We start from the raw sequence: 18,345 nt of genomic DNA, 5'->3' as shown, positions 1-18,345 counted from the left end.
TAATTTACAGGAACATCCCTGAAGAGGCTTACACATTTTACAGTACCCAGAGCTCCTATTTTTTTCCATAAGAAAAAAAAAAAAAAAAAGATGATTTCTATTTAATTTTGTTAAAGATAAACTGTTTCTATAGTGATGTGCTTAAATTGTCACAATATCATTTGGACATTTCTATTATCACTAATATTTTGTGCTTTAGATGGCTTCATATCAAGATGTTATTAAAATAAATTGGAAAACTCAGTTCTGCTAAGGACTTTTTCACTTCCTTTTTTTAGTAATATTTTACCTGGTTCAGAACTGTTAACTATGAAACAATATGTATAATAAAAAGTTGAGGTGTGATTTTAGTACCACAAGTTAAAAAAAAGTCATTTTTTTTACATGATTCTTTTCAGTAGGTAGTAAAAGAGAAATGTTCTAATTTCTTAATTAGACATTGATTCCTCTCCACCTATACATCTGTCATGTAAATCATTCCTAAATTATACTGGTAGAAATATGAAAAGCAGAAAAATAACTCAGAAACATTGCCACCATATATGAGGGGAAAAGCTCACCCTATACAGGTCAGGAATCACTGAGAGGATTGTTTTAGCCCAGCACTTATGCTTATTATTTGGGTCATTAAGAAATATCTAAATTTTAAAAATATTTTAATATTTTTATGTCTAAGAAATCTGATGCATTAAAATTGGTTTATCACCGAGGCTTAAAACATTTTAAGTTTAGAGTCTTAGGGCCATGTACTTCATTCATCTAGAAAGTTCACATACATACAACCCTTTGGCTTACCCCTACTGCCAGATTACTGTATTAGACTTTCTTAATGAATAATGTTTATAAAGCACTTATTGAGAACAGTGCAAAATATCCTGAGTTGTTAGCATTATTATGCATATATCTTATAAATCTAACAGTAGAAATAATAACTTATTTTCTATCCTTGTGTAACTCAGACCCTCAGTTAAGGACCTCAGAGTAAAAATGAATAATTGACAAGGAATTTTTATAGAAATAATATTTTCACTGTCTTCAATGTAACTGAGTTTTTGTTCTTAGCTACAATATGTATTTGTAACTTTTATATGTCTATTAATTTTTGAAACCAGAGTCCTTATTGGAAGGAAGCCCTTAACATCTTAAAACTGGTGGTGTCCCGCTCAGCAAGCCTTGTCGTGCCCAACGATATCCCCAAGACCTACGGAGGAGATATGGGCTCTCCTGAGATATCCTTCACTAAAATTTTTAATAATGTCTCTAAGGAGTTGCCTGGGAAGACCTTGGATTTTCATTTTGATATATCTGAGGTAAGATGCTCAGGTATTGGTAAAGGCACTGTATTAGAAATGTTCGTTTGTTCATTCTGTCATTAATCAAGCGCTGATTGAGCCCATGCTCAGCAGGAGATGCTGTGACAGGTGCCCTGAAAACGAGGTGGGCAGGGGAAAAAGGCGCACTCTCAGCACACCTGTAGCCTCTTGAGATAGGCAAATCAACACAGTGCTTTGGTTGCCAAGTAAGTTCGAAGTTTTATAGGAGTATATAGCATGTCCATCTAACTTGACCTCACTAAATGCGAGCGTACATGGAAGTGTGGGCAGGGGGGATTAATCCCAGATAAAGCAGCACGTGTGAATGAAGGCTTGTAAGTGTGAGGAAGCATGGTGCTCTGGAAAATTCTATTTAGCATGGCCAACCGTGAACCTGTGCCACAGAGGATAGAGTAGTGTGATGAGAGAGAAAGCTGAAGCCATAGGGAGCAGCACAATCATTAGGATATTGCCAGATGAGGTGGTTATATCTTGACGTAGTAGTAGCTCTTAAAGGATTTTTTTTAGCTGGAGTAGAAAATATTAGGATTTGTGTTTTAGGGAGATCAGTCTGGGAACAGGAAAGAAAACAGACCAGCAGGAATTGTTTAAGAGGGAAGTTATCAATCAAGTATTTTGCAGGGTAGGGGGAGTTAAGAAAGATAGCAATTGAAAATCTACTCACATTTTAATTGAAAAGGATAATACAGATTTTTTTTTAATTTGCAGTATAATCTTGGTATTTGAGGGCTTTTCCTGGTGGCTCAAGATGGTAAAGAATCCGCCTGCAGTGCAGGAGACCTGGGTTCAGTCCCTGGGTCAGAAGTTCCCCTGGAGAAGGGAACGGTGGCTACCCACTCCGGTATTCTTGCCTGGAGAATCCTCACGGACAGAGGAGCCTGGAGGGCTACAGTCTGTGGGCAAAGAGTCAGACAGGACTGAGCGACTAAGCACAGCACAGCACTTGGTGTTGAATTTATCTGAAGCTTATTGATTTATGTTTTTTTAAGATGTAAAGTATGTTTGTTGCTAGTGTTTTAGTTAATATCACCTGAGAATTCCTAACATGGAATACACAGCGTGGGAATATTATAGAGAAACTAGCTTTGTTACTCTTCTGAGTCAGAAATTGATAATGTAACAATTATTTTGTTTGAAGAGTAATATGAATCCTCAGAACATCTGATATAATCAGATACTTAATTTCAATTTATTTCATCAAAAATTCCTAAGTACCTGCTATGTGTAGGCACTGAAGATATACTAGAGGAACAGCAATGAATCTCACTCAGTCTAGGGACTCCCATATAGCAACTGGAGACAGGCAAAGAAACAAATGAACATCACTGAGTAAACATCCAAGAGTAATTACCCAGACGTGGTGGTGGCATCAGCATGGGCCTCCTTGGAAGTGTGGAGGCAGCGTTCAAAGTGCCTCAGGGTTTGCTTGGTGCGTGTTCCATGCAGAGGAGGGGATATGTGTCAACACAAAGGTCCATAAAGGCGCCATATCTTGAGAAACAAATTCAGCTTTGATGGAGTGCAAAGTTCAGGAGCGAGTGGCAGAAGTTGAAGTTGGGAACATAAGCAGGAACCAGATCATAAAGGGACTTGGATGACATGCAGGTGAGCTTAAAATTATATTCAGATGCAAATTTGAGACACTTCACAAAGCCAGGTAAGCACCATTTTGGATTCGTCACGGAATTTTACTGAAATAAATTTTGGAAATGTCATATATTAGATTTGCAATAAGACATGATATGATAGCTTTCACTTTGCAGTTGTTACTTATCTTGAATATTTGCGAAAGCACTTTTAGACACGTACTTAACTATTACATAAAAAAACCCACAAAATATTGTGCGTGTTAGTTGCTCAGTCGTGTCCAACTCTGTGCCCCCATGGACTGTAGCCTGCAAGGCTCCTCTGTCCATGGGATTTCCCAGGCAGGAATACTGGAGTGGGTTGCCATTTCCTTCTCCAGGGGATCTTCCCAACCCAGGGATCAAACCCAGGTCTCCTGCACTGCAGGCAGACTCTATACCGTCTGAGCTACTAGGAAAGTCTGACCAAACTGTTATCCAACATTAAATATGAGTGGTGAGATGACAGGTGATTTTGTAAAATCATTTTTTTATTTCTGAGCTTTCAAAGAGGACATACTTTATAATCATTGGGGGAAAGATGTAGACCGTGGTTTTTAAAGACAACAGATAAATCTATTTTTAAAGTAGGAATAAGTTATCCAACAGTCTCCTCAGAGTCTTGTTTCCAATAAAGTGAGATCTTACTAATAAAAAAAGTATCATTGTTACTTTTGATTTTTGTAGTATCTGCCTTTGCTAAGTAATCTTTCTTTTTATGCTGTTTTTGTTGATTGTTTGTAAAAAATGTCATCACAGATACACTATTAACCCACTTATGTTGAACTGTGTGAGTCAAACACTGGCAATTTATTTCTTTGTAGACACCAATTATTGGAAATAAATATGGTGATCAGCACAGCGCAGCTGGTAGGAATGGGAAGCCCAAAGTGATCGCGGTGACAAGAAGCACTTCCTCCACTTCTTCCGGTTCTAACTCTAATGCCTTGGTGCCTGTTAGTTGGAAGAGGCCACAGTTATCACAGGTGCATAAAAGTTCATAGAACAGAAGAATCAGTTTTATGGTATGTGTGAGAACTTGAGAATTTGCCTTATTTTCATTAGTAATCTTAACGTTTGCATTTTTTTCTTTCTCTTTAGCGAAGAACAAGAGAAAAGCTAATGAACGTGCTTTCTCTCTGTGGTCCAGAGTCTGGCCTTCCAAAGAATCCATCGGTGAGTAATCATGAAAACCTGTGTAAGGATTTTAAAAAATCTTAGAAGTGTTAGTCCATGAAGAAACAGAAATTATTGTGTCTCCTTGTTTGTCTTTTCTTAACGGTGTTGACTAAGAATGAAAAAATTGTCACTTGCCTTTGTGACGCTTGGCCACTGTGCTAATTCAGTATCCACATAGTTAGACATTTGCCCAAATTAAAGCTCTGAGCTCACTGACAGAAGGGGCCTGCAGTGGCTCCTAGGGCCCTGGTGTCCCATATTCGGAGTGACAGAGCTAATGGACGGCCTGTTTTGTTTTGTTTTTGGCTGGGCGTCAGGTTGTATTTTCTTCTAACGAGGATTTGGAAGTTGGTGACCAACAAACTAGCCTCATTTCTGCAACAGACGACATAATTCAAGAGGAAGAAGTAGCTGTGGAAGATAATAGCAGCGAACAACAGTTTGGCGTATTTAAGGATTTTGACTTTTTAGATGTTGAGTTGGAAGATGCAGAGGTAAGGATACGGGCTTTCATAATATTTATAGAATAGCTACAGCTACACGAGAATGAAGGATTTAACCACAGGATTAAATAAGGATTTAATCTTTCCTTGTTCGGGGCAGTGTAACATCGAAAGGTACAAATCTAAGTTGGGAACTAAAATGATTAGTACAGTTAGTCAATAGCAGAATAAGTCTGAAATAAAAGGAACATCTAATTTTTTCCACTTTATCTTTCAAAATATAGAGTAAAAATGGATTTTTTTCAAAAGTATTTTTTTAATTGAGGGCGTGCTTAGACTTAAGTGTTTGCATAAGCCACACAAATTAATGTGCAGCAGAAGAGTAAAAGTTTCATTTAAATCTATCAGACAACTTTGAAGAGGGTAGCCGTGAAACCAGATTGACGATTAAGGTGGCTTTGGCGCTCTCGAACTCTGTCCTGTGACTGAGATTCTACCCAGGACATTACCTACCACTTTCTTCTTCGGGGTGGAGCCAGCTCTCTCAAATGCTTCATTTCGTTCAATACCGAGGACTTGCTCCTTAAAACTTATTCAGTTTAGAGAAATTTGATAGCTGTGTCAGTTTAGATGCTTCCTAAGTGGAACGTCCAACTCAAAAGGTGAATTTACTTGCCTACAGAACTGGGCTAGCCCAGAGTCAGAGCTTATTAGGCAAAGCTCAGTGGAGTTCCTGGCTGTTGCTTTGCATTCTCTAAGCTCTGCCTTTCTCTGCAAGTTGGCTTCACCTCAAATGATCTTCACTGTCCATACGTGGCAGTGTTCAGAGAAAGTGAGGGTCACTTCCATAAAGGCTCTCAGGAAAGTGAAGAAGTTAACTCTCCTAAGGTTTTCAGCACACTTCTTGTCACACCTCATTTGGCCCAAACTGAGACATTTGCCAATCTCTAAAAAAAAATCAATGAGCAATAGGCTTGCCCATTGCGCTGGTTGTGTCAGGCTGTTCGGGACCTATTCCCATAGCTGACATTAGTCCCGTAAGCCACAAACTCCTAAATCTGAAACGTGTACCTCAAACAGATCACAGAAATGTTCCTCCTAAAATTGTTATAAATATCTGTCTTTAAGAGCTCCAACGCCTTACTGTCAGGTATCCACACCGTGTCACGCTACACCTCTGTCCAAGGATGTTCAAGTCACTCGTATAACTCCTGTGCATCCATCAGTCCTCTTTGAAGGGATGTTTCCTTTGACTCAAATAGGTGAGGTGGAGGAGTGAACTGTACGGCTTCCACCACTTTACACCGTTACTTTTGAGAGGAAACCAGTGTATGGAGGTCTTCCTGTATGCTTCAGCTAATACCACTCCCTTCCTCTCCCCCACCACCCCGAGGATCTGAGGATATGACCATGGTGCCTCAGGGTCCAGCAGATGCCCTCACACTGGCTCAGGGGTGGCCACTGTTCACCACGTGCGTATTCCCAGACGCAGCTGGACAGGTTCTCGGAGGCCAGGAACACGTATTATTCAGTGTCATAGGGCAGTAGCTTTTAGCCTTTTTAAAAAAACTATAGCCATTGCTAATACATCACATATCACATCTCAGTAGACACACCTTTAAAAGTTTAAAGAATATGCACCCTTACTCTAAGTACACTAATATTTTCTATTCAATTTTTTTTTTTTTTTTTTTTCAAAAAGAGCAGGTCATCACCCTCCAAAACTGCTGTCACTCCCACAATTTAAAAAACATCGAAAGTTATAGGAACTAGGAAAAACCTACACAGTTAGGCAAGGAAGTGTGATTGGTTCAAGAGATCTTATGCCCTCACAGGCATAAGCCAGTTCTGAAGTCTTTTGCAGTTATTTGCTTTTTTCAGTTCAGAGCTTAGAAGCTCTAAAGGTAGGCTGTTGATATTTTTGTAATGGTCAGGTTCTTTCTGTTTGCCTTTTTTTTTTTTTTAAGATCATTATAATTGCTTTCAAGTTTATCTAGTACTCTGAAATGTTCCTAGTAATAAATATGGCTTTTGAATAGAACCCTAGAATGAATTAAAAATGCTTTTGTCTTTTATTTAAGTCACAGTAATTTGAGGTGATACTAACTTAGGTCTCATAATTAGGCCAAATCAAATGATAAGAGATTTTCTAAAAACCTAGTCTTGCTTTGGACATGGTAACAGTAAATACTTTGCTACAAAATAAACTTAACTGCTAATGAAACTTCTAAAATATTCCCCAGCCTTGAAAGCTCACAGCGAGTATTCATTCATTCATTAAATGCATATTGAGGGCTGTTGCCACAGCCCTGGTTTTATCACTTTTGCACAGTTGATTTCCATTGTATGTTTCATTTGAAATGAGTATTCCTCTGCTTTATTTAAGAAAAAAAAGATCTGAAAACCTCTATCCTTGACAATCCCTCTTGATAAAGGAATATACTTAAGTCAGATTTTGTTAGCCAGCTCACTGTAATTTGTCATTAGAGCTTAAGAAAGAGTATAAGAATTATATCCTTATCAAAGGAGGATCAGCTTGGAATAACAGAAACATAACTTAGATAAATCCATAAGTGGGGCAAAGCAGAAACTTGCTTATTTCCTATTGACCTTTTTAAGTTGACCTAGGTTATGTTTTGATAACTGTGATCTTGATTTTAAACTCCTCTTTAGCAAAAAATTACCACTGTATTTAGCTAGAACCACGCTACAGTCTAAAATAATTGTTGAACCTGTATGTTGTCAACTGAATGTGGATATTTTAAGTCGGTTTTGCATTGTATCCAGTATTAAATCTATGTAAATTTTAAAGATTTCCTGAAGTTTGTGTTGCCAGAGTGTATCATAGAAATGTTGTTTTAAGTGTCTGTCTCTTTTTCCACGATATATTCTGCATAAAAAAATAATGTGAATCACGTGTTGACTTCCTGCACAAAGCTTCATCCAGAGCTTGAATCAGTCTTTGGGTTTGAGAAATCACCAAGCATTTTTTCCCCACAAGTGTAGTGTATATTTACACGTGTGTCTTCGTTCTTTCTAATTCTGTGTGTTTTCCTTTTTGCTATCCAGGAGCTGCAGGTAAGTTGCAGCCTGGCGTTCTGGATTATTTATTTGTTGTCATCTGTGAATGTATTTGTCTTCTTTGTGGTCTCATTTGTGTTTGTGTATTAGAGTAGAAATGGCCTAGGTAGTTGATTTAGTTGGTCCCCACTAGATAGAAAGTCAAGAGAATCCTATTCAGTTAAAACAGGTCATCGACCACATACTTTGATCTCTTTAAATATTTTAATATTGAGTGATGTTTTAAAAGTTTCAAAAAATTGAAGGGCTGATTGAATCTCTGCTTATGACGATACACTGAGTATTTTTCATCCGGGTATATGTTCTCCTAGTATATTACCTTCCCTATATTTATAAGCTTGTGTTTGAGTCTTAGAAATGAGGCCTTGCTTTTCCAGGGTGAAAGTATGGACAACTTCAACTGGGGAGTCCGCAGGCGCTCACTGGACAGCATTGACAAAGGGGACACGCCGTCCCTCCAGGAGTACCAGTGCTCCAGCAGCACCCCCAGCCTGAGCCTCACAAACCAGGAGGACACAGACGAGTCCTCAGAAGAGGAAGCGGCGCTCACGGCAAGCCAGATACTCTCACGCACGCAGATGGTACACTTAGCTTTTTGTACAGGGACAGCTGGTCTCCTCTTTGTCTTCACTTCCCACTTAGTAATTACCATTGCTCGATATTCTGATTTTCATTTCACTGTGGGTAAAAGGCACATGCTGAAATGAAAACACAACGCTCTAGCAGCAATAGAGTGTTCCATTATTCATGATGGAACTAAACATTTGATCTGTGCACCGCTTGGGCTTTCCAAGTGGCACAGTGGTAAAAGAATCCACCTGCCAATGCAGGAGATGCAAGAGACTCGGGTTTGACCCCCAGGTCGGGAAGATCTCCTGGAGGGGGCAGTGGCAACCCACTCCAGTATTCTGGCCTGGAACATTCCATGGACAGAGGAGCCTGGTGGGCTATAGACTATGGGGTCACAGAGTCAGACACGATTGAGCATAGACAGTACCTCTGAGCTGATGAGACATATTTTCTGTTGTTTCAATCCTAGTCACAGTGAGCTGTGCTGGGCACTTTTCGAGGCCTTCACCCTGAATGATACGTTTTGGTATCAGTGCAAACACCAGCACTGCTTAATTCTCCACCTGCTTTTCTTTCCTTGTCAGTGTGGAAAAAGAGCACGACTTTGCTCCCTTTGCAAGATCAAGTCAGTTATATGGAGGTTCTGACTTACATTCCAAGGGTGACTGGCAGAGATTCACAGAGAGAGAGAGAGAGATGAGAAAATGAAGGCTATAAGCATGGTCTGTCTGTTCCGAATATTGAGTGAGGGGAATGCTGAACTTGCAGTGGCAGTAGGTTGGAACTTGAAGATGGCAGAACAAGGAGAGAGCAGGGTGTGGATTAGCCACCGTGGCCCATGTGATGAGGAATCAGCTGGTGAAGACCAGGTGGCAGCCACAGTTACAGTGCTCTTATATGAGGGCCTTTTTTCACACCCCTGTTTAATTTGGCCCATTTGCACACACTCAGTCTGCTGGTAAAGTGCTGGTAGTGCTGTTGAATGGCCAGGGTGAGCTGGGCTTTAGACAACACGTACAGTTGTCGGTTTGTGGCAGGCTTCTTGTCACCTGCCCTGTTTTGGCATCTCACCATTATGCCAATATGTCTTTCCCTAACTCCCTGTCACGTATTAAGTGATAAGCTGTTGCTGACACAGTAGCAGTAGTTACCACTTGCTGAGTGTTGGAGATACACCAGGCCCTGGTCACAGTGTTTTACGTGGATTAGTCACTATACCTCTCCCCTCAACTACACGAGGTAAGCACAGTGATTGCAGCTCTGTAGACTAAGTGACTTGTCCCAGGACACACAGCCTGTAAGTGCATTTGAGCAGGGCAGTCTGGATGCCACCTAAGGCTTGTTCCTCCCCAGGACTGTGTGCATTTAAAGGAACAGTGAGTTGCTGGCAGCAGTGACTCACTGAATGGGGGTCAGACCGGAGGCTCAGAGACTAGCATCATGCCACTGTGTAACTGTGGTCATTACCTATCTTTACCTATCCTTTAAAACGGGACTCCTGGTAGCACCTGCCTCGGGGGGATTTCATGGGAAAGTCAGTATAGTAAGTGCTGAACAAAGGTTAGCTTCCATGAGAGCCTTGGGGCAGAACTGTCTTTTCATAAGGCCGACCTTAGTCATAGCGGTATGCATGCACGCTAAGTCACTTCAGTCATGTCCGACTCTTTGCGATCACGTGGACTGTCACCCGCCTGGCTCCTCTGTCCATGGGATTCTCCAGGCAAGAATACTGGACTGGGTTGCCATGCCCTTCTCCAGGGGATTTTTCTGACCCAGGGATAGAACCTGCATCTCTTATGTCTCCTGCACTGGCAGGCGTGTTCCTTACTAGCAGCACCTGGGAAGCCCTGTTATAGTGGTAGTGAAATTGAAAAAGAATTTGAAGCTACTTCCTCCTCATAGGGGAAAAAAATTAGCTTCTGCTTTTATCTACTCGAAATCGTGAGCTTGATTTTTCTTATGTTAAATATTGATCCATGAAAAATGTATAGCCCTGCTTAAAAGAAAAATTGTAGTGTTTTCTTTGTTCTAATTGATTACTGCTAGTTTTCAAAGAACATAAACCCACTAATGCTGGCCTGCCATTTCAGCTTCATTGTCCTCTTTTTGTCTTATTGAAGTTCTGTGGTATTGATTTGTGCCTCAGTAAGTTAATGGCCAGTTCATTCTTAAGCACCTGCCTCCAGTTAACACTGCTTCTTAAGAATCCACTGAGTGCTTGGTGCCAAAGCCACAGGAAGGCAAAAAAAGCCCGTGCATTTGCGAATCCTTAGGCCAACTGAAAACATAAGACATTACCGTAAAAATAAGAATTTTAGATGAAGATTAACATAGTCACATAGAGCTCTTCCATTTTGGTGGTTTCTATTCAGCAAAATTTAATCCGTGTTAATGGAGACTTAATTTCTACTGATGAACTAGCTGCCTGCATTAATTGCACCAATTGTGATACAGACTGAAATAAGGGGGAAAGGTGGTCTTAGGAAGTCAAAGAAGCTCTTTATAACTATGGCCTCAGAATATCTTATGACACAGGTTTCTTGTAGCCTTAGTGACCATTGCCAACTCCTAAATAAATTTCCTTATTTTACTGTCTCTCCTTTCAGTTAAATAACGATTCTACTGCAGACGAAACCCTGCAGGACCATTCTGATTTACTTCTTCAGTCTCAAGATTCCACTGGCAGCCTCTCCACAGAAGAAGTTCTGCAAATCAGAGATGAGACCCCCAGTTTGGAAGCTTCTCTAGATAAGGCTAACAGCCAGCTGCCTGAGGTGGGGAGTCACGGGGGCTGGTGCATGGCCAATCTGGGCTCTTTTTAGCAATCTGTGATACCCCTTGCTTTTCTTTCAAAGGAGTTTTCATCTGATACGCTAATTATTTGATTTGTTTGCAGTATTTCTAACCTGTTGGTTAAGTGATTTAGTCCAAGTGAAATAGTCAAATCTGATCACTGAAGAAAAAAAAAGTGATGGATTAAGGAAATGACCTACAGGTTAAAAATAACCCTAAGTGTTTTTAATGAGCATTTCCTGCTGCAGAACGTGATTAGGTTAATGTACCGGTGCTTCTCCGGGGATGGGAGCATCTTCTCGGGTGCTGAAGGACCGCTTTTGTTTTTTTCTTCTCTTTTTGCTTTGTATTTGGGGTTTTGTTTTTTTTTTTTTTTTTTTTTTTTTTGTGATTGGTGCTGTAATTGGGATGAAAACCTCAGGCCAGCTGTGTTAGCAATTGGTTAAATGAAACCTTTTAGAAGGACTGTGGAACTACCAGTGTTATGTTTTTTGGAAAGGCCTGTGAGAAGTAAGCCAGATTCCAAGCTAATGACCAAAAATAAGTGAGTATTCGTTTTCTTAGTTGCCTTTTTAAGACTACTGTAGATATCTCTTTAAAAAACTGTAATTGCTATAGCTCTTTCATATGTGCTGTTATGTATGCCCTGGTATCAGGAAAATACTACACTTTTTTTCAGTGTTAACCAAATTAATATAGTTATCAAAGCAAGACCAGTCTAATTATTAGATCTTATTGTCTGAGTAAGGAGAAATCTCATGTTCTTATTACACCAACAGTGTATCATACATCTTTACAGTAAGCAGATGTATTTTGAAATGAAGGCTTTTGGGGGGTAGCTTTTTTAAATGTTCATATTACTATGGCTGAAGCTTAGATAACTCAACAAATATTCATTGAGATTTACTAGATACTGGGCATTCCATTAGGTGCTGAAAAGATGAGTAAAGCATGACCTTGTCTTCAGAGTGTCCACTGGCTATTAAGGGAGACAGAAGGTTTTAAAAAAAAAAGCACTGCAGGTCAGTATGAGAAACTCAGAAACAGACATGCTCAAGGCTTTGTGAAAACTCAGAGTGAGAACCAATCAGCTGTGCATTAGGGGTTACGTGGCGAAGAACGGGCTTTGTGGCATTTGAGACACTGCAGGCAGAGGGACATGGCATAGAAAGACACAGCCATGTGAAATAACATGGAATGTGCAGGCAGCAGCAGGAATCGCTCTAGAGAAGAGGAGGAGCAGCAGCGGCAGGAGGAAAGATGGATGGATCTAAGACACGCTGGGTTCCACTAAGGGCAGGCTTTATTTGAAACGATAGGAAGTCATGAATCTTCATTCTTCCCAAAGATGCCAATTGTGTGCCAGGCCCTGTCCCAGATACCTGGGTGGGAATACCCAGGGCACCCAAGCACTCAGTCATTTAAGCATATTTGTTTACTGAGCCCTGCCATGTGCCAGGCTCTGTCCTAGCCCTGGGCACACAGTGCCGTGTGGAACAGACAAAGGCTTCTGGTTTATGGAGCTTCATTTGAGCAGGAGAGACATAGTAAACAGGTAAAAACATAAAATATCAATGATATATCAGAAAGTTATCCCTTTTCTACCCATATTAAGAAAATCTAACGAGAATATGGACTTGGTGACGGAGACACTTAGGTAGGGTAGCATCTGGTGGAAACAAGTGATGAGAAGGAGCCAGTCATTGTAAGTGTGGAGGAAGGGAGTTCGGGGCCCAGGAAACAGGAGTGGAAAAGGCCCCCAGGTATCTGAAGAGCTAAAATGTCAGCCTGTGGAGCTGGAGTTCAGGGAACCTGAGAGAGTGGCATTGGGAGAGAAGGAGCTGGAGGGGGCCAGGTGCTCACAAGGGTGATCTTAGAGGCCATACAGCGGGCAACAACTAGAGGATTTTAAGCCCAAAGGGCATAATCTGATCGTGTTTATTTTTTTCAATCTCGGCTTTTTTGTGGAAAAGTGAAAGTGTGTTCTCGTACCTGTACCTCCTCCATGGAGCTTGCAGTCTGTCATCGGGCAAGGTTACAGTTTGACCTGTGTTTTAGTAAATTCTCTTACAGAGGTGTGGAGGGAGGGTTGGAGAAGGCAGAGATGAAGAGACACACCAGAAGCATATTAGGAGGAGATAAGGAGCCTTAAGTGACAGAGTGCGTGGACAGGAAGGTGTTTATGAAGGGAGCAGACTTCAGAACTGCACCTGAAGTAGACTGTATTCTTTCAGTATGGGAAGGCTGTCACGTGAGCGTTAGCTACTCATTGATCATCTGATCTGTTGTGTCCAAGATAGCTCATAGCATGTTATAAGTCAGCAGACATTCTCATTAGAAACAATGGAAAATAGCTTTTTAACAAAAGCGATATGGTTAATGGTCCTGTGTTTTAACTATACAAATAGTTAACAAACAGGAAAATCTTTTAGTTTTGGTTATTAAAATAGCTGTATTCATAGTAAGTAAGCTACCTCCTGGAAGTTATTCATATTGATTGGAAATGAATTGGAAATTCATATGTATTCCCATACATACTGGAAATTGTGTTATTTCAGATGAGTCATTCATATATCCAACAGTATCTAATGGGCCTACTTCCAACACACTATCAAGTTCCCAAGGACACTTTTTTTTAAATGAAGGAAAAACACTTTTAAAATTTACTATGTTTTTTCCTTTTACAATAGTGTGTTCCCTTATCACTATAAACTTTGTAACACTGACAGAGGAGAATGGGGATATTTTTTGAAACATACTATTTCATTTAAAAATAATTCTGTTGACATAAAAATTCACCAGAACAGTTGTCCACAAGAGAATGATTCAGGTTTGTGTCTGTTGGATATGTTGGCCTAGTTTGTTTTTCCTGGTATGACAAATAGTGTCACGTAACCCAAAATTGCCCCTTTAAAGAAAGTATAAAAGCACTAATAAATAAAACCATAACCCTATTATATAAAGTTATGAGTTACAGATACTATACATATCGCTATAAAGCAATTTCTTAAGATGAGGAAAGCCGTTAACTTCACTGGATGAAATATTTTATGAACTAAAGAAAAAAATTCCTAGAAATGTTTATTTGAATTTCTGCCCTTGAATTGTGTAATATTAGGACACCATAATAAGCTAAAGCATTCTACCTCAAGACAGAAAACTTAAGAGCTCAGGTTGCCTGCCTGTAATACGGGAGACCCAGGTTTGATCCCCAGGTTGGGAGGATCCCCTGGAGAAGGGAATGGCAACCCACTCCAATATTCTTACTTGGCTAATTCCTTCTAGAAGGGATTATATCCTTGTGTTTATCAGAAGAACCTCCACAGAGGGATTTCTTCTAATATTTATAGTAGTTTAGATACCAATTCATGCATGCCAGAAATTATTCCTTATACAAAATGAAACTTTGACAGTGTGTGTTTGTGTGTGTGAGGCAGAGAGACAGAGGAGTCACTGTGCAATAAGGTAATGTTCAAGAAAATTTGATTCTCAGCATTTACATATAATAACGGAATTCATTCCATTAGCCAAAAAGTTCTCTCTTCATGAAACCTAGGAGTTACTAGAGAATTTGAGCATACATTATAATTTTAGATGAAACATGTATTTTCAAATTATTATTCAAGAACAAATAACAATAAAACACAGGTATGCACCAATGAAAAGTAATGGCATTAAACCAAGAAATTTGGTGGTGCATCATTTCAGTACGATAAGTTCAAACTGATGCCCAAGGAAAAATTAATACCAATAAAAATTCTAGGTGTAGCAGTGTCTCTGGCACTATTAGTCACAGTATCTTTCCAAGTAACTAATTCTTAGTTGTTTAATGGCCAAATCTTTAAGAAAAAAATTCAGATGGAAACCTTAAATAGAGTGTATTGAATATAAACTATTGCAGCAAATAAGGAATGATTAGACCATATTATTTATAAAGTACCATCCTGTGAAGACTCAGAGTTTGTACTTTCTCTGCATAACTATTCCAGACCAGGTGTTTCCTTAGTACACTTCGTGCAGGTCCTTTTCCCATCTGTCTTAGCTTTGGCTGCTGTAACAAAAATACCATCACCTGGGGTGGGAGGGGCTTATCAACAATAGAAATGCATTTCCCACAGTTCTGGAGGCCAGAAACTCCAAGATCAAGGTGCCAGCCAACTGCTGTCTGGTGCAGGCTCTCTTCCTGGGAGCTCTTCTTGCTTTGTTCTGACATGGTGGGAAAGAACAGGATAGCTCTTTATCCTCTTCTTTTAAGGGCCTGATCTCATTCATGAGAGTTCTACCCTCATGACCTAATCACCTCCCAAGGTCCCCACTTCTGATACCACCCGACTGGGGCTTAGGGTTTCTGCATATGAATTTTGAGGGGATTGGAGCTTAGGGTTTCTGCATATGAATTTTGAGGGGACAGAAACATTCATTGCACTATTGCTACCCCATCTTTGTCATTCCTTACACTTTTTTTTTTTTTTAATTTTTTAAATTTATTTATTTATTTTTAATTTTTACTTTACAATTCTGTATTGGTTTTGGCATAGATTGACATGAATCCACCACAGGTGTACATGCGTTCCCAAACATGAACTTAACTATACTCTACTGTATATTATTGTGGTTTGCATAATTAGCCCCGTATTAGTTTGCACACTAATTGTAGTTAGTTACTAATTTATCCCAGAGCACTCAGCCCAGAATCCTTCATGTTATACACGAATTTACAGGTGAGTAAATTAAGACCCAGCCTTCCCCAGTGGCTCAATGGTAAAGAATCCACCTGTAATACAGGAGATGCGAAGAGATGGGTTTAATCCCTGGGTTGGGAAGATCCCCTGGAGGAGGAAACGGCAACCCACTCCAGTAGCCTGAAGAATCCCATGGACAGAGGGGCCTAGAGGGCCACAGTCTATGGGGTCGAAAAAGAGTCAGACACGACTGGGTGACTATAAACAACAAAACTAAAGCCCAGGCTGGTCTAAGATCAGGGGCGCTGGATTTCACTTACTTTTCATAATTTGGAAGGGGAAATTCTATTTTCATCTGTGACAAAGAGGTGAGAAACTGCTGTTTGACTCAATAGTAACCTTAGGTCTAAGTCCTGAAAGAAACTGAAAGACCATTAGTGCTTATTTTCAAACTGATGGAACCAATGTCCATGTGAATTAAAACTGGTGCCGATGTCGTGATCTAGACCCTGGAAGTATTTTTCTTTTTCAGTAGTGGTAGCTCGTTTATTCAGCCAACACCTGTTGAACTTTTACTCCATGCCAGGCACATGTATCAACATTATTTCAGTAACGTTACAATGGATAGGGAAAAAAATGCCACAACATGCTTTCCGTTATCATGTCCCTCATTGATAAGTGACTTTATAGTTCATTTAATTCTCAAGAGTACCACAGTCTAAAATTTTCCAGCATTTTCTTAACTCAGTGATGAAGATGTCTCAGTACTCAAATCTAAATAAATTATTATAACCTTATTACCTGAAAGCAAATCATACATCCCAGGTATTCACGCCAGTCAGGCTGCCCTCGTCGTTTCTGTTCAACAGCATCCTGACTGGTCAAGACCTGTTCGTGATTCACAGGTAGCCCCGCAGAGCCAACGGGCTAAGCATTCTGAATTACCTCCCCTTCTTATATCTAGAATTCACTGGAGAATAAGTTCTAGCATAATGAAAGAAATGACATTTCCATAAGAGAAAATTTATAGTGGTAATATAAAGCTCTACCTATGGAGAATTAGAATATGTGGGAGAGAAGATATTTCCCCAAAGGATATATTTCTAAGTAAACAGCTGAGTCCTGTTGAAGAAAGATCTCCTTGATGTTTCTGTGTGGCAGTCAGTGATACACTTTAATTTCAAAGGGTTTTAAACTGGAAACTATTAAAAAAAAAATTTTTTTATGTGATCAGAGTCCAAAAACTCCCAAAATCAAACTGTGTAAATGAAGACTGCCTAATAAAATAAATGTAGATTGGTGGCAACAGTCATTTATTGTGTTGGTAAAATTTGCTTTTTAATGTTTTAAAAGTTTGTAAAAAAAAAATACAATTGTTTTTCAGGATACAAGTTCAGTATTAAAGGAAGAACAGGTTCTTACCGCCTTTGAAGATGATGGGTCGTATATTATTCAAGAACAGCAGGACTCTCTCGTGTGTCAAGGGATTCTGGATCTAGAGGAGACGGACCTGCCGGAGCCTCCAGGTCCTGAGAGCTACCCCGGGTCGGTCTGTGAGGAAGACGTCACCTTAGCTCTGAAGGAACTAGACGAGCGATGCGAGGAGGAGGAAGCAGACTTCTCGGGGCTGTCGAGGTGAGAGTACAGTGTCGCAGACACGGCGATGAGGTGATGCTTCTACCCTGTCCCCTCCCGAACACGACCCTCTGTTCCAGTAAACTGACTTTCATTTCTGTGTACATTTTAAAGGTAAAATGAGTTCCTGCCATGGTTTTACTCTCTGTTATTGCTGTTCACTTAAAGAAAAACAAATAGGCCATTCTCAGAGCACAGTGAGTCTACATTTAGAAGTACACCAGATACCTATTTGGGCAGAATGCCAAGTGCCCACGTGCTAAAATCCATATTGGGCCGTGGGTGGACCCAAGTATCAAAATTATGGAAGGAACTTCGGTGATACCAAAACAAATCTGAAATATATTCCAAAAATTATAGTCTTATTACTAATAGTTATAAAGTTTGACTTATATAATGGGCAGAAGTATCATTTCTTAGTACTGTCAAATGTTAGAGTGCTCTTTTTAAATGTTTATGCATCATCCATTCAAAATTACCACAAAGTATGAAGAAATCTCACACAGGACTTTTTTCTACTCACGGGCTGACGGAATTGTGAAAGTTGCTCAGTCATGTCCGACTCTTTGTGACCATATGGATTATAAAGTCCATGGAATTCTCCAGGCCAAAATACTGAAGTGGGTAGCCTTTCCCTTTTCCAGGGAATCTTCCCAACCCAGGGATCAAACCCAGGTCTGCCACATTACAGGCGGATTCTTTAACCAGACAGAATTGAATGATGAATTACATAAAGTTCTTAAAGGAAATTCTGGTGGCTTATGTCACTTATGTCACTTAAACACAAAATAGTCCTTCAGTGATGAGAATTATGATGTAATCTATTATCTAATGTTTTGTTTTTATATTTTTTAATTTTATAAACATTTGTGGCTCAAAATAATGTTCTTTATAAAGGCATCTAATTTTAATGCATTATCTGTCAGTGTATCTATTTCCCTATTCAACAGTTTGAAGCTCATATAAAATTTAATATTTAATGATCAAGTATATCAGAGTTCTA

The 18,345-nt window shown here is 39.7% G+C and overlaps 1 protein-coding gene across 6 annotated transcripts in view; it reads left to right on the top strand.

The window, feature by feature from the left end:
• FRYL (FRY like transcription coactivator) overlaps positions 1-18,345 on the top strand; it is a 263,407-nt gene that overhangs the window by 229,449 nt on the left and 15,613 nt on the right. For all 6 annotated transcript variants that reach the window (XM_040238172.1, XM_040238170.1, XM_040238168.1 and 3 more), the window contains 7 exons: positions 1,113-1,310; positions 3,784-3,945; positions 4,061-4,135; positions 4,456-4,632; positions 8,040-8,243; positions 10,839-11,006; positions 17,092-17,342. In XM_040238172.1, the coding sequence (XP_040094106.1) occupies positions 1,113-1,310; positions 3,784-3,945; positions 4,061-4,135; positions 4,456-4,632; positions 8,040-8,243; positions 10,839-11,006; positions 17,092-17,342 (1,235 nt within the window). The remainder of the gene's footprint in view (positions 1-1,112; positions 1,311-3,783; positions 3,946-4,060; positions 4,136-4,455; positions 4,633-8,039; positions 8,244-10,838; positions 11,007-17,091; positions 17,343-18,345) is intronic.

Source organism: Oryx dammah, unplaced genomic scaffold, assembly GCF_014754425.2.
Source record: "Oryx dammah isolate SB20612 unplaced genomic scaffold, SCBI_Odam_1.1 HiC_scaffold_3, whole genome shotgun sequence".
NCBI classification, from domain to species: Eukaryota; Metazoa; Chordata; class Mammalia; order Artiodactyla; family Bovidae; genus Oryx; species Oryx dammah.
The sequence above is the reverse complement of the archived record's forward strand: the minus strand, read 5'-3'. Positions and strand labels throughout refer to the sequence as shown.